The sequence below is a fragment of the Suricata suricatta genome, chromosome 12 (assembly GCF_006229205.1).
Source record: "Suricata suricatta isolate VVHF042 chromosome 12, meerkat_22Aug2017_6uvM2_HiC, whole genome shotgun sequence".
Classification (NCBI taxonomy): domain Eukaryota; kingdom Metazoa; phylum Chordata; class Mammalia; order Carnivora; family Herpestidae; genus Suricata; species Suricata suricatta.
The window spans coordinates 16,775,468-16,800,448 of NC_043711.1; the positions used below are offsets into that span (position 1 = coordinate 16,775,468).

General features: G+C 38.6%; 1 protein-coding gene across 1 annotated transcript in view; it reads right to left on the reverse strand.

Moving 5' to 3' along the window:
- Nucleotides 1-24,981, reverse strand: part of SMARCC1 (SWI/SNF related, matrix associated, actin dependent regulator of chromatin subfamily c member 1) — a 167,296-nt gene that overhangs the window by 73,580 nt on the left and 68,735 nt on the right. The window contains exons 14-19 of the mRNA XM_029917869.1: nt 23,796-23,917; nt 19,112-19,183; nt 16,032-16,145; nt 15,256-15,409; nt 14,284-14,397; nt 7,606-7,665 (exon numbers count right to left, since the gene is read on the reverse strand). Coding sequence (XP_029773729.1) covers nt 7,606-7,665; nt 14,284-14,397; nt 15,256-15,409; nt 16,032-16,145; nt 19,112-19,183; nt 23,796-23,917 — 636 coding nt within the window. The remainder of the gene's footprint in view (nt 1-7,605; nt 7,666-14,283; nt 14,398-15,255; nt 15,410-16,031; nt 16,146-19,111; nt 19,184-23,795; nt 23,918-24,981) is intronic.

Sequence of the window (24,981 nt, forward strand, 5' to 3'; positions counted from 1 at the left end):
CTCTATATATAAGCAATGAAAAGTTTTCAATTGGAAAAAAAATGTTTAAAATAGCACAAAAATGAATACCTAGGAATAAATATAATAAAGAGTATATAAGATCAACATGCTGAAAAAAAAAAACATGCTGTGGGGGTGCCTGTGTGGCTCAGTCAGTTAAGCATCTGGCTTCGGCTCAGGTCATGATCTCACAGTTTGTGGGTTCGAGCCCTGTGTTGGACTCTGAGCTAGCTTTCAGCACAGAGCCTGGAGCCTGCTTCAGATTCTATACCTCCCTCTCTCTCTGACCCTCTCCTGCTCATGCGGTCTCTGTCTCTCAAAAAATAAATAAATTAAATAAATAAATAAATAAAGACTTAAATAAATGAATACTATATTCATCCATTAGAGGTCTCAGTGTTTTTAAGCTGTCAACTCTTTCCAAACGGAATAGCAGATTCAATACAATCGAGGAATGAACTGGGTAAGAACCTATTCAGTAGCTAACCAAAGTTGCTATTCTCACAGGATCTGCAACAGGGGCTCCTTGGGGACACTTGGCAATGTATGCAGACATTCTGGGCTGACACAACAGGAGAGGTGCTACTGGCATCCAGCGGGTAGAGACCGTGAATGGAGTGAAACTTTCTCTTCAATGCAGGCAAGAAGAGCCACCACAACAAAAACTATGTGGCCCAAATGTCCATTGTGAGAGGCTGAAAAATCCTATTCTAGAGCTTGATTTGCTGATCTACACCGTGCACTGAGCTTGCGATGCCACTGATTCTCTCTCCACATTTATGTAAGTGAATTCCTAACCCAGGGCTCCAACTGCCGACCCAGGCCTGCCTTTTTGCCGGAGCGGTAGAGGACTCCTCAAAACCCACACCAGTGAAAAGTCTTATTTATTAAATCCCTTGAAAATAAATGACTAATTCTGGGTTTCCCATGGATAGCCAGTGGCCTCGGATAGTTCTAGAAGAAATCAGAAAAAGATCTAGAATATAACAAAAAAGAAAAATCCATCTCTCTCACTAGGGACTTTGGGGCCAGAGACATGTAAATTTAGGGGCCACCTTATGTTTCTGATGAGAGATTTTCTTAGGATGTTCTATCAAGTCTTTTCAAACAAATTTATTTAAAAATTTTTATTCCTTTATTTTTTTTTCCTCAGAGTAAAATAACAAAGTTCAAGAAGTTTTTTCCAGAATAAAACTATGAAACCCTTTGACATACAAAAATCAAGAAAGAGCATTTGGAAAAGCATAAGGCTGAGAAACCGCACTAATGGTAGCATTACATAACAGGGAATCGAAAACATGTTTTCCAACAGGACGTGGGGACTGACTGGGAAGGAGAGGGAGGGCGGAGATGTTAGCAGACATTTGCAGGACACCATTCTTCCTCCTATGACTTGGGTCCTTCACTACTCCTTACTCAGATTCTTAGAATCACCCATTTCTCTAACCTTAAATTCATCTTTCTTCTTATTGCCAAAGTGGATTATGTTTCATACATGACACGGTCTCTCTCCTAAAATTATTTCCTTGTTCACACTTAGCTTATTGAATGAAGTCCAAATAGGATCGGGGCTCTGCCTCCTCCTTCCACTCCACTCCTTCCTCTTTCATGTTCTACGAATATCCAGAAATACTCTTCCTAGTCACTGTGCCTGTGGAAACTTTGCTCCGTACCTGACAAACATACTAGAGCCAACAGGCCAGCTCTCCTGTTCCCAGGAAGCTGGGCACTGAGTCTCTTCCCCAGCCTGATGCACAGCCATCCCTGGGCACGGCTCTGTGAGGCTGAGGACCACACTCATTTTTTGTTTTACTCTGTTTGTGTTGAATCCCTTAACTACAAAGACTAGCCATCTCGGTCTACAGGATCTGCCACGGCAGTAGCCAATGAAATTTGCTGAACTTGACTACAGGGAACTGGACTAGACCATGAAAGGAATTTGTGTTTTCCATGGTTCCAAATGTAAAAAATAAAAACAAAAAAATTCCACCCTGTTAAAAAAAAAAAAACAAAAGAAAAAAGAAAAAAGAAAAAAAACACCCTGTAAAAAAAGGTTCTTCCTCAAGACACTTTTTTTTTTTTAACTGGAAGATATCCACCTCTAAAATGTAATTTAAAATTACAGAGAAAAAACTATTTCTTGGGCAGGGTATCAGGGAAAGGTGTATCAGGTACATGCACGTTATGAGGATGTCTATGGTGCTGGTGCCGGAGGATCTTCCAGTGCTACTGCTTCTGGAATCCAGCAGTATACACCGTGCGACAAACTCTTCCAGTGATAAACGTTAGTAAGCCTTATGGATTTTATCTGTGGGTACAAGATTTCATGTCCACTAACCATCTGAGGGAAAATACACAGAAGGCGTGAGAAAACAAAGCCGACAGGAAAAGACTGAAGTTAACAAGGGAGGAACCAATAAGCTCCCAGACTCAGGTCTTGTCCATTTCAAGCCCAGGGACACTCATAAAGACCAGGAAGACAACTGTTACAAGCTTAGGACTTAAAAATTGTAAAAGCCTCTTAAAAAAAAAACCCTTAATTACTATGAAATAGAATGGCGACCTTTCTTCTTCCATTCTAGCAGCCCCATTCTGTCAATGCAACGTCAAACTGCTGGGAGGACTGAGTTATCAGCCTTTTGTGGCTTAAACTGGTGATGCATTTCCAGGTGAAATTCCTGGAATTCCTCACACATTTACAAATGAAAGCTACTCAAACAAGTCTCAATCATCTTGATCTAATGCAATGTATTTTTTTCAAAACGCTACCACCAAGCCTTATATAGCCTTCATGTACACCAACTCAAGGTCTTTTTCAAATTGCATTTATTCATCCAATGCGTTGATTCCACTTTGGTTATTTGCAAAACTGAAACCATGCCTCCAATATATGTAATAAGACATTGAACTAAACTAAAATTGCAGAGAATAACATGTGGCATTCCACATAAGAACTGCGTGTACTTTGATAAGAGACCATATCAAAAAGATGTTTTTAAAATAAAAGCAGGTGGTCTCAGGAATAATCTAAAATAGTTGGGTGCTGCCTGTGTGATATACTTGTCTAATAAAATGATGTAATTTTGGTAGAAAACAACCTTAATGCATCGTCCAGATTTATCTTTTTATTACGAAAAAATTGACTGGCTTTGGTTATTTGGTTATACCCTTTAAAAATTTTTCATCTGGCTTCATATTCTTAAGCTTTTAATTATCAATAAATAAACTACAGAAATAAAAGGCGTTAGTGGTAACCACTGCTGTTGGGGAGCCTCTGTGTGAGCAGAGACAACACCCATTAATTCAACTGCATGTTTAAAAGAAAAACCAGCCACTCTTAAGGTGCCACCTGCAGGAGAGAAAAATGCACTACTATGTAAGGATACCGTAGTTTTCTTGAACAGCAGCAGCTCAGCCATTCTCTGTACTTACTCTTCACTATTTGTAAATATAGAAGAGGAGAAAATTTTGAGTATCATGTATAGAAAGAAAAAGAATCGGTAAGAGAGGTATTCCAGTTAGTGCTGCACAACTAAATTACTCCCCAGAGCCCAAAGATTCTAAAAAAAAGCAACATGAAAGTATATTATATTCCCAAATACTGACAACTCTTACGTAAAAGTCCAATGCAAATAGGACACGACAAGCCAGTCCTGCAATAAAAAATGGTTCAGTAAAGAAGCTCTCTGCATGTCACGAATAACACACGAGTGGATGAGAGTGTGTCAAATGGTGGTAAAAACTCAGGGCACCTGGGTAGCTCAGTCTGTTGGCAACCACCTCTTGGTTTCGGTTCAGGGCATGGTCTTGTAGCTCATGAATTTCAGCCCCGCACTGCACTCCATATTGACAGTTTGGAGCCTGCTTGGGATTCTCTCTCTGACCCTCCACTGCTCGTTCTCTTTCTCTTTCTCTCAAAAACAAATAAACTTTTTAAAATAATAGTGGTAAAAACTCAAAAAGAAGTATTTTTTAATTTTAACCCAGAAAGATTGAGAAATCAGAATAAGGAAAAGAAGAAGAGGGATGTAAAAAAGAAAAATAATACACTACTAAAACATTAAAACAAACACAACTGTTGGAACTCAAAAAACAAAATTAAAAGCAATACAGAAACATGAAGCATTACAAGCTCAACTCTGGGTAAAACACAAGCCCTGGGTGAGTCCTGCTTCTCTCTCTCTCTCTCTCTCTCTGCCCCTTGCTCACCTGTGCCCTTCTTTCTCAAAAAGAAAGGAAGGAAGGAAGGAAGGAAGGAAGGAAGGAAGGAAGGAAGGAAGGAAAGAAGGAAGGAAGGAAGGAAGGAAGGAAGGAAGGAAGGAAGGAAGGAAGGAAGGAAAGAAGGAAGGAAGGAAGATGAGCCCTCAGTAGGTCCAGTGCATCTCCGTGTGGCTTGGAGACCCACAGGGTACCATTCTTTCAGGGTGACCTGGAGATCAAAACCATTTTCACAGTAGCAAGAGGACACTGCTGCTTCTTCATTGTGATGACATGTGCACAGTGGATGCTAAAGCAGTGGTGAGTGAACGCTCTACCCTCAGCATGAATCAAGGCAATGGTACCACACTGTCTTTTTTTTTTATTATTAATGTTTATTTTTGAAAGAGAAACAGAGTGTGAGAGCAAGGAAGGGACAGAGAGAGGGAGGAGACACAAAATCTGAACCAGGATCCAGGCCTTGAGCTGTCAGGGCCTGAAACTCACAAACTGCAAGATCGTGACCTGAGCCGAAGTTGGATGCTTAACCGATTGAGCCACCCAGATGCCCTAAGACTATCTTAATAGTCACTTTATTCTTCACTGCCACACTCACAAAAATAATCCACCTTTAAAATTATTAATCTCACAAATCTAAACATCAAAGTCCACTTGTTTTTAATATTTGGTACTATCAAATGTAAGGTATATAAGAAGACTAAAAATCAACTATCCAAGCATGATGGCTGTCTGAAGGAAAAGCACTGTGTGATCATTTGAGTTTCAAGCTCAACTAGCCATTTTCATTGAAGATCACTGTTAGTAGCATGTAAATGCGAGCACACCATGGCCTGTCGGCACAGGTACCTGGCAGACATTTTCTGATCAGCACAGGAGTTCTGATCTGCTCCATTTCTGACCTGGGCCAGGTCACCTACCTTAGGCATTGTGGTGGTCCCTCGCTCTAGGGAGGTCACCAGACCTCTCTGCAGTTAGTGCAGAGACCCAGCTGGCACAGCACACTCCAATCCTGAACTCTAAGACTTTCCCAATCCTCCTGCCTCAGCCTTCTAAGCACCTGGGACTAACAGGCACTCAGCACCACAATGGCCTGGCAAATATTTTCTCAAAAGCACATAGGATTCTCAAAAGTGTCACTTCGAAGAAAACAACTTGAGTGCTTTTTGCCAATGATTAAGTGAAAATTAGAATTCTGAAAAATATGTATCTGCCATGAAAGCCTCTCCTACAGGAGTATTTATAACTATCTGAAAAGGACATTAAGGTATTCTTTGTGTTTCCAAATACATGTCCAGATCATGCCAGATGTTAATATATTTTAACTAAAACAACGTATATGATGGAAAAGTGAGATAGAAAATCCAACTGTATTCTAGTAAGTCAAACATTATAGATATGGCTAACAGGTGACAGCATACTTTCACTAATCTTTTGTTTTTCTAAATCTATTTCTCATAAAAATATGTATTAACTTGGTTTGTTGTTATTCTAAAGTAAATTAATTTTCTTGGTTTTAATTTACAATACAGAAAATACTGATCAACTCACAAACAAAAACTCTCTGAAGACCTCAATGTAATTTTTAAGAGTAGAAGTATATCTTGAACCCAAAACATTTGAGATCTGCTTACCTAGTCTGATCTTCTATTTGATGCTTAATTTCTGAATTGCAAATGTTACACATGACATACAAGTTTGGATCAGATGAGTACTCCACTGAAAGTAGGCTGTTTTCTCCTATAAATTCATTGCTTTAAATGTTAAAAAAGGAGCAAGCACTAGAAGTTACCAGAAGCAATCATACCTTCCTCCAGGTTGACCCTGCTTATGAAACTAGAAAACTAATGTTTCTTTCCCCAGCACCACCTACAATACTTGGTGACCACTGAGACCCAGTCTGATCAATGAGACAGATGGGAAAAGACTGAAAAGGGGCTTCTGGTTAAGCTTTTCATCTGAAGAAGAGCCTAAGAAAAGGCCCCAAAAGTGCCATTTCCAATTTCTTAGTGTTTTAAACGGGGATAGGAAGCCAGGGAATAAATCAGCTTTGCTGAGAGCAGAAGAGAACACACAGACAGCTAAAAGGGAAACAAAATAAGAGAAAAGCTGGAACCTGATGATGTACTTGAGTAGTGAAAACTACACTGGAATTGCCAATCTGAGGATAGCCAGTTGAACAACAAAAAAAAACCAACATTCTTTTGGGTTAATCTACGCCAGTCATATTTAATGCTCTTTGTAGGCAAAAGCCTTCCTAGGAGATCTGACAGTAAACCTCCTCATTTGGTCCTTAGTTGGCTCTCACATGTACCATCTACCCACAAATACTAGGTAGTGTCATGCAGTCTTCATTTTACCCAATTATTGTTCAGCAACTAAAAGATAAAGGGTCCTTCTTTAAAAATGGTTGATAAATATGGAACCTGATATTCCCTTACTCTCCAGAGTAGAAATAATTCCTAAGATCTACTTGTGTAAGTATTTTCAAGAATCTCCAGGGGCGCCTGGGTGGCTCAGTTGGTTAAGCGTCTAGCTTCGGCTCAGGTCATGATCCCACAGTTCGTGGGTTTGAGCCCTGCACTGGGCTCTGTGCTGACAGCTAGCTTAGAGCCCGCAGCCTGCTTCAGATTCTGTATCTCCCACTCTCTCTGACCTTCCCCTGCTCACACTGTCTCTGTCTGTCAAAAATAAATAAAAGTCATAAAAAAATTATTAAAAAAATCTCCAGAGCCATGAAGAAATTCAAAAAGCATTCAACAAGCTGACTGAAATATCTTGAATTATTATTAGTTCATGACAGTGTCCCACTTTCAAGAACAAACAGTGTTTTCAGTGGTAGGCATCTTCATCTAGTTCTCTGGAATGCCTTCTGGGAAATATGGAGGTTCACACTCAAATGCACACCAGCACTAAAGAACTAATCCACAGTAACCAAGTGGGCTAAGTTACAAAAACAACTGCAATCTGAGGAAACATTCCACTTCAAAGGAACCTCTGCTGCTCAAGGTCAGCCAATTAATGCCACATGGGGGAATGGGGTACCAGAAGGGCCAGATCTTCTTCCACTTTTGGAGGAAAAGTTAGTGATCTACACTACTTTTGCAAAGCCATAATATTTGTTTAATATTGGCAAAGATTTAAAATAAAACAAGCCAACCTGGGCTAAAGTAACACATATCCAGGTCTGACCTTCTCTACTGAGAACCAGCACATCACTTCTAGGTATGAGATTTAAATAATGATGGCCCAAGAAAATTCTCTTGAAACTCTGTACATGGTTCAAAAAACTTCAGGATTAATTCCAAAGGTATATTTCAAATGTGAGTCACAGGAACTAAGCACCCATCTCCTGTGTGGATAAAGGGTCTCCACTATTAATGTACTTACCTCCAGGAGCAGAAGGGTCTCCTGTTCAGTCCATTCTCTTCCAGCACTAGCACCTTTACTCTAAAGAAACAAAACCAGAAATTAGATTTGTTCCTTTAGGCTGAACATGGAGCTCAGCAGGAGTCCCCTCTACATTCAGGGGGCTGTTTTCTGCAAACCACTAATTAGTCCATGAGCAATGGGTGGGGCACCTGACTGGTGCAGCTGATAGAGCATGCACCTCTTGACCGTGAGGTTGTAAGCTGGAGTCCCACACTGGGGGTAGAGATTACTTAAAAATAAGACATTTGCGGGGGGGGGGAGGGAAGAAGTCCCTGAACAACAGGAATAAAACATGTAAGACCACTAAACTTCCACCAGAAAGGCATACCTATTTCAAAGATTTCTTATTTTATATTAAGGACTCACAGACGATTTAGGTATGTTATTTCTATTATTGGGAAATTTTAAATATTTTTGAGGGGCGCCTGGGTGGCTCAATCAGCTGAGCATCTGACTTTGGCTCAGGTCATGATCTCGCAGTTCGTGGGTTCGAGCCCCATGTCGGGCTCTATGCTGACAGCTCAGAGCCTGGAACCTGCTTCCAATTTTGTGTGTGTCTCTCTCTCTGCCCCTTCCTTCATGATCTCTCTTTCAAAAACAAATAAATGTTAAAAAAGAAAGAAAGAAAGAAAATACTTTTGAAGCTACAAAAGCACAATATTTTAATGCATGCCATGAACTGGCTACGATATCATAAACGTAATACAAATATTTGATATAATGTGACCAGTCTTTTTCTAAAATTCAAAGACCAATTGTACTACACATAAATTATTCTGGAAGAATCTTTAAAAAAAATTTTTTTTAATGTTTACTGATTTTTGAGAGAGACAGAGCATGAGCAGGAAAGGGGTAGAAAGAGACAGAGACAGTGAATCAAAAGTAGGCTCCAGGTTCTGAGTTGTCAGCACAGAGCTCAACTTGGGGCTCAAACTCCATCTATGAGATCATGACCTGAGCTCAACCAACTAAGCCACCCAGGAGCCCCTTGAAAGATTCTTGATTCTACCTGCAACAACTTCATATTTTCAACATCTCTTGAATAAAATAATCACCAAGTGATTCCCTAAACTCCAAATCACTGTTTCCATAAGAATCCATTTAACTGGGGGTTGAGCATCAGACTGCTGATTTTGGCTCTGGTCAAATCTTGAGTTGTGGGATGAGGCTGTGCAGGCTCCGTGTTAAGGGTGGAAAGTGCTTGGGATTCTCTTCTCCCCTCTCTCTCTACCCTTCTCCCTTTTCTGCCTCTGAAAACATTTTTTAAAAATCCCTTTAACTGAGAATTCACATGAGCATGGGAGTATAAAAAAAAATCAATTTTGTGTTATGTAAAAACTAAGATTTATCCATTGATTCATACTTCTTGATTTGTAGACCCTGCTCCATTCAGAGACTGTCAAAAGACTGGATGTGTGGTATACCTGACCTTACACTTTACCTATAAATGTTATTAACTCAGAATATACATTCTAACATATTCCTTCTCTGAAAACTCTATTTTGGCAGATTATAATTTTAAAAATGAAGAGAAAATTTCTATAGTCTGTGATTTCCTTATTTGTGACAATAAAGCATCTCAATTTGCTAACTCAACCTTTCTGCCTAACTGTTTTATATATTGTGGGTAAACGTTAAATTTGGATTTCTTGGGTTTCCATGGTATTCAGTACATACCATTCTGAAATTTTTGCAAAAAATGTACTAAAAATAACTACTCCTTTAACTAGAGAATGAGGAATTGAAGCATTGTAGAATTAAAGTCTTAAAGCAAGACTTTGTGAGACAAAAAGGCACGTAGCTAGAATTCATAATACATTGCTCAGATTCCTTAAGGATTACTTTTTTTTTTTTAAGTAACTTTATTTAATTTGAGAAAGAGAGGGAGGGAGCATGCAAGTGGAGGAAGGGCAAGAGAGAAGAGAGAGAATCCCAACCAGAGGGGCTCGAACTCACAAACTATCAGATCATGCCCTGAGCTGAAATCAAAAGTCAGACGCTTAACTGACTGAGCCACTCAGGTGCCCATATTCCTTAATGATTACTTAAAGAAAATAAGTATTCATCTTTGAATGAACCAATCTCAGAAGTGACTGTCAATCAGATTTGGAGCTCAAGAGGAACAAAATTCATTAACATTTCATCTAAATTCTAAGGAAGACAAACCAGAATACAGGAAAGATCGGCACAACCTAAACATGATGACATCTGGGTTAAGTGTGTTGCAGTGAGCACTTTTCCACATCTCAGCCACAAAGGTATAATTTCTCCTCTTGATAAAAACTGGCTCCGGGAAGAGTGCATAATCTCATTTGGGCCCATGAGATGTTTGTGGGGGTTTGCATGATTTTAGAAATGCCTTCTTTGGTGTTTAGTAAGGCAGAATGTATCTTCAATAAAAAACCCAAATCTCAGGTGTAAAGTCAGATACAGTTTCACATATGCACCCACGTAACCACCTAAATCAACACCGACGGGCTCTCTCTCTCCTTTAAACCTCAAGTTGATACCATCTAACAGAAGTACACACTATTCTGAACCACTCAGGTGCCCCATGCCCTCACTATTCTGAATTCTCCAATCTTAGGCTAGTTTTTCTTGGATCTGAACTTTGTAAAACCATTCAGTATGTTATCTGTGGGTCTGGCTTCTTGTTTAATAGTAGGTCAATGACATTCAACCACATTCTTTTTATGAAGGAAGTCATTTCTTTTCATTTTTGTGCTAATATTATATTGTTTGAATAAATCACAATATATTCATTTACATGATTAATTGATCATTGTTTACAGTTTTTGGCTATCTTGGACAAAGCTGTTAAGGACAATCATGCATAATTTTTTATACATTCGTTCTTTTTTAAACTCATTTATACTGTTTATATAGCCAGAAGCTCAGTGACTGGGTATATATATATACACCCACACACACATACACACACACATATACATACATATATATATATGTATAAAAGAATGTAGTTCCCTTCACTTTTATTTTCTGGAAGAGTTTATATAGGTTGATGTTATTTCTTCCTTAAATGTTTAATACAAATGCATATGTAGAACCATCTGGGTCTAAAGTTTTGTTTTCAGAAAGATGGTGAAATATCTATAGATATAATAGATACGAGGCTAGAGTTTGTGTTTTGTGTGGCTACTATAATCAAATTCTCACAAACTGGATGGCCTAAAATAACAAAAATTCATTCTCTTACAGGTCAGGGAGCTAGAAGTCCAAAATCAAGACAACTAGGACAAGAATGGGTATTCGGGGGGCTGCACTCCCTATGGATGCTCCAGGAGAGAATTCATTCTCTGCCTCTTCCGCCTTCTGGTGGCTGACTCAGAACTTCTTGGTCTGCAGCTGCCTTATCTGAACCTCTGTGCCCAGAGTCACACTGCCTTTTCCTCTTCCGTCTGCAAAGCTCTCTGGATTTACCTCTTAGAAGAACACACACCATGGCATTCAGGGCCGACCCAGATAATACAGGGTCATCTCCTCATCTTCAAGATCTCTAACTTAATCACATCAGTAAAAGAACCTTTTTCCAAATAAGGTAATGTTTACAAGTTCCAGGCATCAGGATCTGATTTCTTTGGAAGACATTTTTCAGGCTATTATATTAAGTTACATATTTCATCCTGAGTAAAGTTTTATATTTTGTTTCTTTCAAAGGAATTGTCCATTTCCTCAAAGTGTCAGATATATTATCAAGTTGTTGATTATATTTTTAATCAACTTTTTAATATGCAGAGAATCAGTAATGTATGCTTTTCTGGTCTGTAATTTGTGCCTCCTCTTTTCCTCCTGGTCACTCTGGTTGGAGGCTTATCAAATTTATCGATCCTTTCAAATCCCTTTATTTCATTAATTTTCTGTATTGTTTTTTTGTTTCTGGTTTGAGGATTCATTTTGTTGTGGCTAGCTAACCACATTTATTTCACATGTATGAAATCATACAACCACATTTCATACAATCAATCCTTTAAAATTTTGGAAGAGTCATTTTATGGCTCAGAATTCAATATACTTTGGTGAATGTTCCCCAAGAACTTTACAAGAATGTATTTTCAATTATTCTACAGAGTTTTCTACACACCAAATACGTCACATTGGCTCAAGGTGTTGTTCTAAGTCTTCTCTTACTGACCTATCTACTTATTCTATCAATTGCTAAGAACAGACTACTGAAATTTCCAACTATAATTCTATCAGTTTTTGCTTTATATATTTTAGAGTTTTTTTAATGAACTATACATCTAATTAGGGTAATTATGTCCTTTTGATTAATTAACTCCTTTATCATTATGAAATGTCCTTTAATTCTGGTAAAATAACTCTTCCTAATGTCTACTTTCATGAATATTAACAACTCTAGTATTCTTCTTTCTGATTAATGTTTAGAAAGCATGTCTTCTCTCATTCTTTTTCTTATAGACAATTTATGATTCTACTTAGTTTTTTATGTAACTTGATGATCTCTGCTGCTTGAAGGAAATATTACAACCATTTATATATAAGATTATTACTATCTCCATGGTCATATGTACACCTACCACCTTCCTATTTTCTAATTGTCACATCTACCTCTTCCTTTCTCATTCATTCCTTCTTATAGGGTAACTTTTTTTGAGAGGTAACTTTTTTTGTGGAGAATTATTTTTATCTCCATTACTGACTTACTAGCTATAGGTCTTTAAATACTCTGTGACTTAGAATCCTCATCTCTAACTTGTGATGGTGTATCCTCAAATACCATGTTAGGTGTCATATATATAGCATAAGAACTTTAATATAGTATACTTCCATTTCCTTCTGCTGTACCTTGAGCCATGTTTGGTTATTAACATTTACATGTTGAAAACCTAGAGATATACTGTTACTATTTTTGGTATAAGTAGTCTATTACCATTTTTTAAAACTACAAATCATGAGGAAACATCTTTTATTCTGACCCAGGTTTCGACCTCTTCTGGCATTCATTATTCCTCCATGTAGATCCAATCCCCTTCCAAAAGTATCTGGAAGGTATTTCAAGGTATGTAGTGTAATGCAAAGTAGCATTTTTATAACATTTCTAAATTATATCAAGGGTTTAATTCCATGTAATTGTCTTTTCTGCCAGTTTTGGTCATTCCTACATGTTATAAACTCCCTAAAATGATCACTGCTTAAGCAGTCTATATTTCTTTGTATTTAATCATACATTCATTCTTCTCCCTGGACTTCTAAGTTCCTAGTCTTTTATGTTCATCAGGTATCAATACCCTTCATCCAGAAAAACTTCCTTCAGTTTTCCTACACTGTGTGCTAGCGAAAACCTAAAGCCATTCTCAATGTCTGCAAAGGTCTTTCTTGACCTTTTACTCCTGAAAGGTATTTCTACTAGATACAGAACGCCAGAAGGACAGCTCTACTTTCAGCATTTAAAATGTTACTACACTGGGGCGCCTGGATGGCTCAGTCGGTGAAGCGTCCAACTTCGGCTCAGGTCATGACCTCACAGTTCGTGAGTTTGAGCCCTGCGTTGGGCTCTGTGCTGACAGCTCGGAGCCTGGAACCTGCTTCAGATTGTGTCTCCCTCTCTTTCTCCCCCTCCCCTGCTTGCTCACTCACTCTCTCTCTCAAAAATAAAACAAAACATTAAAAAAATTCCTTAAATGTTACTACACTGTCCTCTAGCTTCTGACATTTCTGTTGAAAAGTCAGACATCAGTTTTATGATTATTTCTTTTAATTTAATGTGTTCTTCTCCAGCACCACTCACTGTCCCAACGTGGTGGCTACTTTTAAGATTTTAGTTTTGTTTTGGTTTGTGGGCAAGCGAGAATGTGTGTGAGTGGAGAAAAGACGGGGAAGGAGGAGGGAGAAAGAGACAAAGGGAGAGAGAGAGAGAGAGAGACTATATCTCAAGGAGGCTCCACACTCATCATGCAGCCTAAAAGGGGCTTGATCCCACAACCCTGGGATCAGGATGATGTGCCTGAACATTATTTCCTCTGTATCCAAATTTGGATCTATTTAGACTCTCTAATGAGTTGATAACCTTTTTATTATTTAACAAAAATGATTAGCCATTACATCTTCAAATACCACTTCTGCTTCATTCTTTCTTTTTATAGGTCTCTACCGATATAAACAATTCTTTTTACCATATCTCACGTGTCCCTTGCACTCTGTTCGCTGACCCCCTCCCACACCCTCATTACATTTATTTTTCTCTTGGTGCTTCAATTTCGATGTATGTACTAACCTGTCTGACCTCACTATTCCTGTCTTCTGTTGTGTTTAGCCTGCTGTTAAAGCCATCCAGTAAGGTTAATTTCAGGAACATTTTTCAATTATACAATATTCACTTGATTCTATATATTCCAATTATATGGAAATTCTCCACATTTTCCTGTTTTAACATATTAATCATAGTTAACTTTAACATACCTATTTTCTAGCCATACAGAAAATGTGGTAAGATAAGTGATTGTGCTTTTATAAAATGCCAATAGGTTAAGTACAACACTCACATTCTTATGCTACAGAAAGTTCAGTTTCTTATGAAAAATGATACTGCTTAGAAAGAAGAACAAAGATGACATGCTGCACTCCAGCCCAGGTGTGTCTATAAACAGTCCTTACCTTTGCTAAGGTTTTCTTGGAGTAAATGTCAGTACGAAGACCAAAGTTCTGCAAATCAATTGGTTTTTCCTTGTTTTTCTCAGGAAAATTTAACATCTGCTGAGCAGCAGGGACCTAGGAGTCAGAAAAATAATGAATAGCTTTATTAACCTCTACAAAGTTAAGGTACAGAATTGTTAAATCCCTGTATAATACCGACATATAGGGAGATTTCACAAAAAAATTAATAACCACACCTTTGCCCTAGACTTCTAGTAATTTTTTCTTTTGGCTATTTTTTAGTTTAAATGTAGCAAAAGAAGTATTAGACTTGGATTCATTTGTGGGGTCTTAATCTTTATTATTTTTTTATTTTTTATTTTTTTAAATGAAAGTAAACTACTTCAGAATTCCTTAGTGATTTATCACAACTGTTTTCTGTGATTTTCTCTTGTTGCTCCTTCTCAGACTTTTTTTTTTTAATGTTTTTATTTATTTTTGATACAGAGAGAGACAGAGCATGAGAGGGGGAGGGGCAGAGAGAGAAGGAGACACAGAACCGGAAGCAGGCTCCAGGCTCTGAGCTAGTCGTCAGCACAGAGCCTGACGCGGGGCTCGAACCCACCAATGTGAGATCTGACCTGAGCCGAAGCCGGAGGCTTAACCGACTAAGCCACCCAGGCGCCCGAAGGGGTCTTAATCTTTAAAATGTACACCCTATAGGCGCACCTGGGTGGCTCAGTCAGTTGAGTGTCCAATGTCAGCTCAGGTCATGATCTTGTGGTTTGTGAGTTTGAGCCCAACGTCAGACTTGTGCTGACAGCTCAGAACGTGGAGCCTGCTTCAGATTCTGTGTGTCCCTCTCTCTCTCTGCCCCTCCCCCACTCATGCTCTGTTTGTCTCAATAATAAACATTAAAAAATTTTTTTAAAAACACACACAAAAAACCAACAACCAGACTTATGATAATATTACTATAATCATTAAATTTACCTGAGGTGATCGAAGATGTAGAGGCACAAGCCCAGAGGGGGTATCAGCTAATACATTGAAATGAGGAGTAGGAGGTGGTCCCATTGCCATGGGTCGACTTTCTGGATCCACTTGGTAATTGACAAGCCCCCACTGCTCTAAAAAGGCATGAACCCTGGAAGAGTAAAGCTCTGAAAAAGTTAACATCTAGAGAATGTAACTCAACTCCTTCATTAACCATCATCACATTTCACGAAAAAAATCAAAACAAATTAAAACAAGTAAAATGTTCTCTGTAGGCTGTGAAGCATCACAAAATTAACTGACAATTTTGGTTTGTTGTATGAGGAACAATTTCTACAAACTCAACATCATGTTGATATTACAGCACCCAAAACCTAGTACAAAGCCTGATTATTTCAATCACAGAAAGAAGAGAACAAATGTTCATTTAAGTCCATGGTGAAAAAACTCACACACAGACCAAATTCAAATAAGGAGATTCCCACTTGATTTGTTTCTTTAGACAGATCCAATGTAGAGAGCTATTCCACTCTCCAGATCAAACCAACTTCCATCCCTGGTCATTTTATGCTTTTATCATAAAATATAAGATGTCAAGTGTAAAATCTTAAAAAGAAGAGAAAACTCCAGTGTATTAAAAATACTCCACCCCTAAATAAAAGACATCTGATTAAGGTACATAGTAACAAAATAACCAGCTGGATGAATCACATAGACAGCAATGAATTGGTAACCACCCCGTGAAGTGTCGGAGGAAAGGTCAGGCGTCTTACCTCATCACAGCACACACATCTCCAGTCAAGTTTCGCCGACAAGCCGTGCTGGTTAAATATTCTTGGGGGTTTAGGCGATATGTGTCGATCATAAAATTTCGATATGCCAAGTATCTAAACAGCAATGGCAAAATTTCAAGGTGAATACACATCCTTTCAGAAATAACAACTCACAGAGTCAGTAATCTTCATATTCCCATTAACTAAATCCAACAAAAAGTTTATATTCCAACAAACAGTATTGAGTGCTCACAGTCATTAATGTAGTTAAGAATAAGAACACCTAATATGCAAAACAACTATTTACTAATATTAACAACAGTAAATTAACACAGAATAAGATGATGACGTTAATGTGAAGTAACACAGGGGTGCCTGACTGGCTCGGTGGGTGGAGCAGGAGAGTTCTGATTTCGGAGACGGGAGTTTGAGACCTACGCTGGGCATGGAGTTTCCTTAAAAACAGATAGATTAAAATAATATTAACTAACATAAATAAAAACTTGGTGACTGGGTAAGCGGATATATAAATCCTTAGTTACCTGCAGAATTTGCAAATAACACCTGGTCACTTATGCTGTCTCTGTAACTACTGTATATCCACGGTAATTCATTTAAACCTCACAATCTCTCCCTTAGGGTCCACTGTCCTCTCATTTACTGATGATGAAATTAAAGCACAGAGTGATTAAAGAATATATCCTAGGGGCGCCTGGGTGGCTCCGTCAGTTGAGTGTCCGACTTCAGGTCATGATCTCGTGTCAAGTCCCCATGTCAGGTTCTGTGCTGACAGCTCAGAGCCTGGAGCCTGCTTCGGATTCTGTGTCTCCCTCGCTCTCTCTCTCTCTCTCTCAAAAATAAACCTTAGAAAAAAGAATGTGTCCTAGGGGCACCTGGGTGACTCAGTCAATTAAGGATCTGACTCTTGAGTTTGGATCAGGTCGTATCTCATGGTTTGTGAGTTTGAGCCCTGTGCTGGGCTCCATGCTGACAGTATGGAGCCTGCCTGGGATACTCTCTCTCTCTCCCTCTCTCTGTCCTCCCACTGATAGATAAAATTTAAAAATTTAAAGATATACATTAAAAAAAAAAGTGCCCTAGACCACAAGGCTGGTAAGTGTGGAGCCAGAACTTAGCAGACAGTCTGTGTTGGGGGTGGGGGTGCTCTACAATCTATGTTCCTAACACGTGCTGCATCTCATTTCTATATTCTTAGTAGAGCCACACGTTGATCTGGCTCTGACAATGGCTATATACCCAGCCAGGCGATGAGTAGAACCCATGAGGCCAAAATCAGAGCTAAAACAAGAACAGATTAAAAAACAGAGAGAAAAACTGGGATTCAGAGTCACAGGAAACTTATTTTACAAAAAACCCAAGCATTTCTGTGACAAAACATTTATTACTGTCTTTTATAAACAACCACCTTTTTTTTTTTTCTTAAATTATGAGCAAGAGAGAGAACACACATGCAAGTGGGAGAGGGGCAGAAAGAGAAAGGGAGAGAGAGGGAGAGAGAATCCCAAGCAGGCTCTGTGCTGTCAGTGCAGAGCCCAACTTGGGGCCAAATCTCACAAACTGTGAAATCATGACCTGAGCTGATATCAAAGAGTCAAGACCTTAACCAAATGAACCACCCAGTTTCCCCTCTGTGATAAAATATTCAAACCAAGAGTGTTAAGAAGCTAGAGACCTAGCCACAAAAAAAAGAAACAAAAGTCTGGCACAAGTTAAGGTTGGCCACATCAGAATAGAAAAGGTGCAGTGATCAAAGAAGGTCTAGTATAAGCACAGATGGATAAACAAAGACCTAACAGTAAATATTCAAATGTAAGCAGACTAAAAAGATAAAATGTGCTTTTAAACATTAGACTGCCAAGAACCTGTAAATATTTACAAATGCTGGCAACTGACAAATTAGCCATAAGAATATACCATGTCTCACTAGATGGAAAAACTACCAGGGTTTCTTACGTCAAATCTTTGACTGTGGTTTTAAATGAATACTTACATTTATGTTATGGAAAGGCCAGAATTACCTAAACTTACAATCTCAAACTATTGTGGACAATCTAATACTAATCTAAATAATCTAAATAATAATATTTATTATTCAATTCTCTGTATTCTGTCATGCGTCCAATGTATAAAATTAGCTTTCTCAAACAATTTAAACAAAAGACATTTATTTGTGAAGTCACATGAGTATAAAAGACAATGAATTCATACTAAAGAGATAATATATAAATATACTATTTATAGTATAACATGTGTGGATTTATCTTAAGGGCAACGGTTTCCAGAAATGTTTATTTAACAGTCCAGGCAAATATACAAAAATACTTCCCAGAAAGATTCTTCTATCCCCAATAAGGGTTTTACCTCCAATGTTAAAGTACAACAATGCTTTATGTAATTAAAATCAATTTATAGCTTTGTCATCATATCTGGCATTCTTTTAATTAGTAATTATCATTAAGAAACTAAGATATAGAGTCCACTTTCTCCCAGATCATCATACATAAATACACATAATCTATCACACAGACGGGGAACTGTTATGGAGAAACCTTGGCTATAGGAGCTGATATGCATGTAGTTTAAGGTTATAGGTTCAAGAAGCAAATGGAAGAAGAAAAAATCTAGAACAATTTCCTTTACAGCAAGACTTCTGTGTGGCTGAGGTATGAACACTGTTCTGCATGGAGTAACATATTTGCAAACTTCCAAACATTAGCAAAAAGAACTCAGAAGTATGACTTTCAAAACCCTTGCCCTGGTGCTTGGGTGGCTCAGTTAGTTAAGTGTCTCACTTTTGATATCGGCTTAGGTCATGATCTCACAGTTCGGGAGATAAAGCCCGGGGTTGGGTTCTGAGTTGGCAGCACAGAGCCTGCTTGGGATTCCTTCCCTGCCCTTCTATGCCCCTCCCCACTCACGTTTTCCCAATATATATATGTTTTTTAACTAAAAAAAATGAAAAAAAGTCCTGCGAAACACATTCAAATTAACAATTTCTCTAAACATCAGCCCCATTCTAAAGTAACAGTATCAGGACTACATCTTTATATTTCACTCACATTTCTGGAGTCTTGGATTTGTTTTTCCCATTGAAAAATTCAGGAAGAGCACGCCGTTCAATCACATGAATACTGGGGAATAAAAAACAAGAAATCCTTTTAAAAAAATAAAATCTTAAGATTTAAACTAAGCTTGTTTAATTTTCAAAGTAGAAATAAAAAATCCAAAAGAGGAACATTATTATTATTTTTTAATGTTTATTTTTTTGAGGTGAGAGGCAGAGAGAAAGGGGGACAAAGGATCCAAAGTGGGCTCTGTGCTGACAGCACAAAGCCTAATGCAAGGCTCAAAGTCATGAAGTGGGAGATCGTGACCTGAGCCGAAGTTGGACACTTAACCGACTAAACCACCCAAGCGACCCTCAAGCATTATTTTTAAAAAATCAGTTGGTTTGCACAAGTTCCTAGTATAATAATAAAGGTTTCCCTTTCTCACCCTCAATACTTAACTGTAGTTTTTCTATTCCCATAACCAAACTCAAAAATTTCTATCATCACACTGAAAGCTATAAATTTTATTATGTACTTGACATACATATCACGGCCACAGGATGAGCCACAAAATACTAAAAGTTCTTTGGATATTGGCTGACAAATATCGCAGCAGCTGGCACAGAAACAAACTAATGAAGTGAACGACCAGCCAAAAGATGATGGAATTTACAATAATCAGTTACTTGGGCTTTGCAACATCAATGCAACTTTTTTCCAGTCCTCAGAAACTTTGTGATAAACTTTTTTTTTTTTTTAAGATATCAGTAATCTGGGGCGCCTGGGTGGCTCAGTTGGTTGAATGTCAGACTTCAGCTCAGGTCATGATCTTGTGCTTCGTGAATTTGAGCCTCAAGTCAGACTGTGCTGACAGAGATTGAAGCCTGCTTAGGATTCTGTGTGTGTGTGTGTGTGTCTCTCTCTCCCCCCCAAAAAAAGAAAACAAAAACCCATAAATAAACATTACCAAAATAAATAAATAAATAAATAAAAGATTTCCGTAATCTACTGCCTTTATAAAGATCACAGAACAAGGGATGCCTGGGTATCTCAGTCAGTTAAGTATCCAACTTCAGCTCACGGTTCCTGAGTTTGAGCTTCGCATGGGGGCTCTCTGCTCTCAGTGCCAAGTCCACTGTAAGTCCTCTGTATCCCCCTCTCTCTGCCCCTCCACTGCTTGTGCTCTCTCAAAAATCAACATTTACAGGGGTGCCTGGGTAGCTCAGTTGGTTAAGCATCCAACTTTGGCTAAGGTCATGGTATCATGGTTAATGAGTTTGAGCCTCACATCAGGCTTTGTGCTGAGAGCGCAGAGCTGGAGCCTGGTTCAGATTCTGTGTTTCTCTCTCTCTCTCTCTCTCTCTCTCTCTCTCTCTCTCTCTCTCACCTTTCCTTGCTCACACACACACTCTCTCTCTCTATCTCAAGAATAAACATCAAACAAAATTTTTTTTTAGTTAAAAAAATAGAGGCGCCTGGGTGGCTCAGTCGGTTAAGTGTCATCTTTGGCTCACATGTGTGTCATGATCCCAGTCAGTGAGTTCAAGCCCTGCGTCAGGCTCTGTGACAGCTCAGAGCCTGGAGCCTGCTTCAGATTCTGTGTCTCCCTCTTTCTCTGTCCCTCTTCCACTTACACTCTGTCTCAAAAATAAACATTGAAAAAATTTCATAAAAGATAAAAAAATAAAGATTTATAAACAAACAAGAAATCAATCACAGAACTAATTTTTACTGTTTAGTAAAGGCGCTAGTAACTTTATAAAATGTTACAGATGAAAGCACTATAGCGACCATGTAAAATCAGGCCTCATGGACTATACAAATGACCCACCTGTGTATCTAGTACAAGGATTCTGCCATTACTACAAATCAACTGTTTTTACTGATGACACTTTCTAGTGTCTCAGGGGCTGTCCAGATACACAACATGTACTGGTTACGCGGAGAAGAGCAAATCAATAATCTGTGAACGTAACTAAAAGCCCTGCTTGGCTGGCTCAGCTGGTAGAGCGTGTGACTCTTAACCCTGGGGTCATGAATTTGAACCCCACACTGGGCACAAAGTCTACTTAAAAAAAATTTTACTCTTACATTATTTGAGAACACATAAATTGTTTGAATGATTCTGGACTGCCAAATACTATAAATACAATGAACTACCTGGAAACGTCTAGGAAGATAATCCCTAAGACAAACTAATGTTATATATCGTGTAATGACTTCCCAAGTTTTACTATGAAAAGAATGGATGTAAGCATATAGCTCAAGTATATCCCTCATTGTTTTATTGTTACAGGTTAGGAAAAGCCCACACACACACAAAAAAAAACACAACACAATTTCTATATTCACTAAGAACAAAACACACATGAATGTTTAATCTCAAGCACTCTCTTTTCCTTCTGTGCAGGCAGCTAACTGCTTAGGTTCTGAGAGCGACTCAGGAAGGGGATATTCAGACTCAGAAAACCGGAGTTCTTCCGTCAACTGTGACTCTGAGCACTTCCATCGACACTGTATTTACCTTTATCTATAGAGCAGGGGTATGACGCACACCTCCACTACCCACAAGAGCAAGCTTTGTGACATGCAACAGTTATGATGCAAACGAGTGTTTCTGTAACTTATAAAAAACCCACCAAGTGATGTAGTATTATAACTGCACTGTTTTCATTTTAGAGGAAAAGAACACTAGTTTTAAGTGTGTCCTTTTAAACCCTTCTGAACCTAAATATGTAATTATAATTAGTAACAATGATACTGAGACACTTACAAATATAAAACCTATTTAGCACATAATGAAGACTGACCTTCAAAGAAGAACTATATACTTACTCTGTTCCAGCTTCTACTTATTTAAAACATTTAGGAACGGCATTCAGAGATGTTAAAGGTATGCATTAAAGTCTAAATATTAGAGTCATACTTTGTGGTTTTGGAAAAATACATAGTTCCAAATGGATCATCTACCCTTTTTTTTTTAAATTGGCTTCTAAAGATGTATATATGTCTAAATGCCATGTATAAAGATACAAGCATATGTAAAGACACACATACATAAAATCACATCTATCCTTAAAGACTGATAATGTAGAAAAATTGTGAGCAGGCAACAGGTCCAAATAAGACCACAAGATACTGAGTAAGGGCACCATCATTTAAGTATAATTAAATATATAACTTTACAATGAAAATACCTTAAAGATGCTAACTATTTGAAGGGGTAAGTTCTGATACATAAATTTAAAAATAAAACGCCAAATAAAAATCAGCCTGACATGAAATAGTCACACTTCATAAGTAATCAATAAATATCTAGGACTACGGTTATTTCCAACCATATTCCAATGATGACAAATGGTTGTGGTAAATGACAGGGAAGATGCTGAGGAAGTGTTTTCTTAAAATTTTTATACATGAAAAGCCTAATGTTAAAAATATTTCCTATTTGGGGGGGGCGCCTGGGTGGCTCAGTTGGTTGAGCGTCCGGCTTCGGCTCAGGTCATGATCTCACGGTTCGTGGGTTCGAGCCCCACATCAGGCTCTGTGCTGAAAGCTAACTCAGAGCGTGGAGCCTATCTTCAGATTCAGCGTCTCCCTCTGTCTCTGACTCTCCCCTGCTCATGCTGTCTCTCTCTTTCTCAAAAATAAGTAAAACATTGAAAAAAAATTAAAAACTATTTCCTACTGGGGCCCATGGCTGGCTCAGTGAGTAGAGCATGTGACTCTTCATCTCAAGGTCATAAGTTTAACACACACACTAATTATAGAGTGTATTAAAAAAAATAATTCCTATTAAAATGAAGCCATTACTAAAGATTTTTTTGTTAACATTTATTTATTACTGAGAAACAGAGAGAGACAGAGCATGAGCAGGGGAGGGGCAGAGAGATGGGAAGACACAGAATCTGAAGCCAGCTCTAGGCTCCAAGTGAACAGCACAGAACCCGACGCAGAGCTTGAAACCATGAGCGATGAGATCATGACATGAGCCGAAGTCGGATGCTCAACTGACTGAACCACCCAGGTGCCCCCAAGATTTTCTTATTTTTAAGTAATCTCTATGCCCAACATGGGGCTCAAACGTCCAACCCCAAGATCATGAGTTGCATGCTCTACCGACTGAGCCAGCTAAGCACCTCTCATATTTTAAAATCATATCATGAATGCCAATATTTTATAATTATTAAATATTTAAGTATTTGACCATCTGAATCATAACTGATTCTAAATGAGTTAAGTGTAAGCTTACAAAATTTTACACTCCCTGGGTACAACACAACTTAGTTTCCATCCTTAAACTGCTTTAAAGAACACATTCCAGGGAAGGCTGGGTGGCTCAATCAGTTAAGCGTCTGACTCTTGGTTTCAGCTCAGGTTATGATCACATGGTGTATGGGTTTGAGCCCTGATTCAGGCTCTGTGCTGACAGCGTGGAACCTGATTGGGATTCCCATTCTCTCCCTCTCTCTCTGCCCCACCCCCACTCGCATTCACAAGGTCTCTCTAAATAAATAAATTTCAAAACTTGAAAAAAACATATTCCAAAGTTAAAATAAAATCACTTTCCATCTTACTTCATCTATCTGACAATGATTAGTGACAAGGACTTGGGCAGAAAGGCACAACATAATTTCAGGGAAGTTCTCCCACAACGAAGTATCGTATTCATGGAGATACATGGCCCACTCACCAGTTATAATCAAACCACGATGCATAACTAGGAATAATAATGTGATTGGTCTGCTCTGTCACATTATCTTCTCCAGGGTCAAGTGAACGACTCTGATCACCTTTGCTAGGATCTTCATCTTCCTACAGAAAAGAAGCCAGAGCTGAGAGAAACAGAAAACTATAGAGAAATATGTAACAGCTTTCAAACTTCTGATATTAGGGAATAAAAATTAAGCTAGCTGATCCAATTTCAAGGGCTGGAAAAACAAATTTCAAATAAAAACAACCTTTCACAGTTTTTTTTTTTAATTTTTTTTTAATGCTTTTTTATTATTTATTTTTGAGAGACAGAGAGAGACAGTGCGAGCAGGGGAGGGTCAGAGAGAGAGGGAGACACAGAATCCGAAACAGGCTCCAGGCTCTGAGCTAGCTGTCAGCACAGAGCCTGACGCGGGGCTCGAACCCACGAACCGTGAGATCTGACCTGAGCCGAAGCCGGAGGCTTAACCGACTGAGCCACCCAGGCGCCCCAACCTTTCACAGTCTTAAGGTCAATTCACAAGATTCCCAGATGACAGCATATTTTATTTCTCCCTTTTACAGATGAGGGAATCAACTCAGAGAAGAGTCAAAACTTTTCCCACAATAGCTTGCTTTTTCCTTGTCCAGTTTTATCTAATCTAGGGTCACAAATCTAGTTCTCAGGGTGCCTGGGTGGCTCAGTCGGTTAAGCCTCTGGCTTCAGCTCAGGTCAGATCTCACGTTCGTGGGTTCGAGCCCCGCGTCAGGCTCTGTGCTGACAGCTAGCTCAGAGCCTGGAGCCTGCTTCCGGTTCTGTGTCTCCCTCTCTCTCTGACCCTCCCCCTCTCAAGCTCTGTCTCTTTATCAAAAATGAATTTAAAAAAAATTAAAAAAAAAAACAAATCTAGTTCTCAAGTGATTTATTTGGAGATGATTCAAAGGCCCTAATGAGGCATAATGACAAGCCTTCCCCTACCCCAAAGATTCATCAGTATCTGCTAGCGGCCATATGCACCTTATCTCATTCATTCTTCACAGTCACAGCAGGGATTACCACCTCTTTTGTGGGTGAGAAAATGAGGGGCAGAGCTAGTAAGTTATAAACAGGGTAGAATTCAGAAATCCTGGTTAGAGGGCCTATACTCTTAATTACTGTCACTAATAAAAGTCAGCTCTGATTTTTG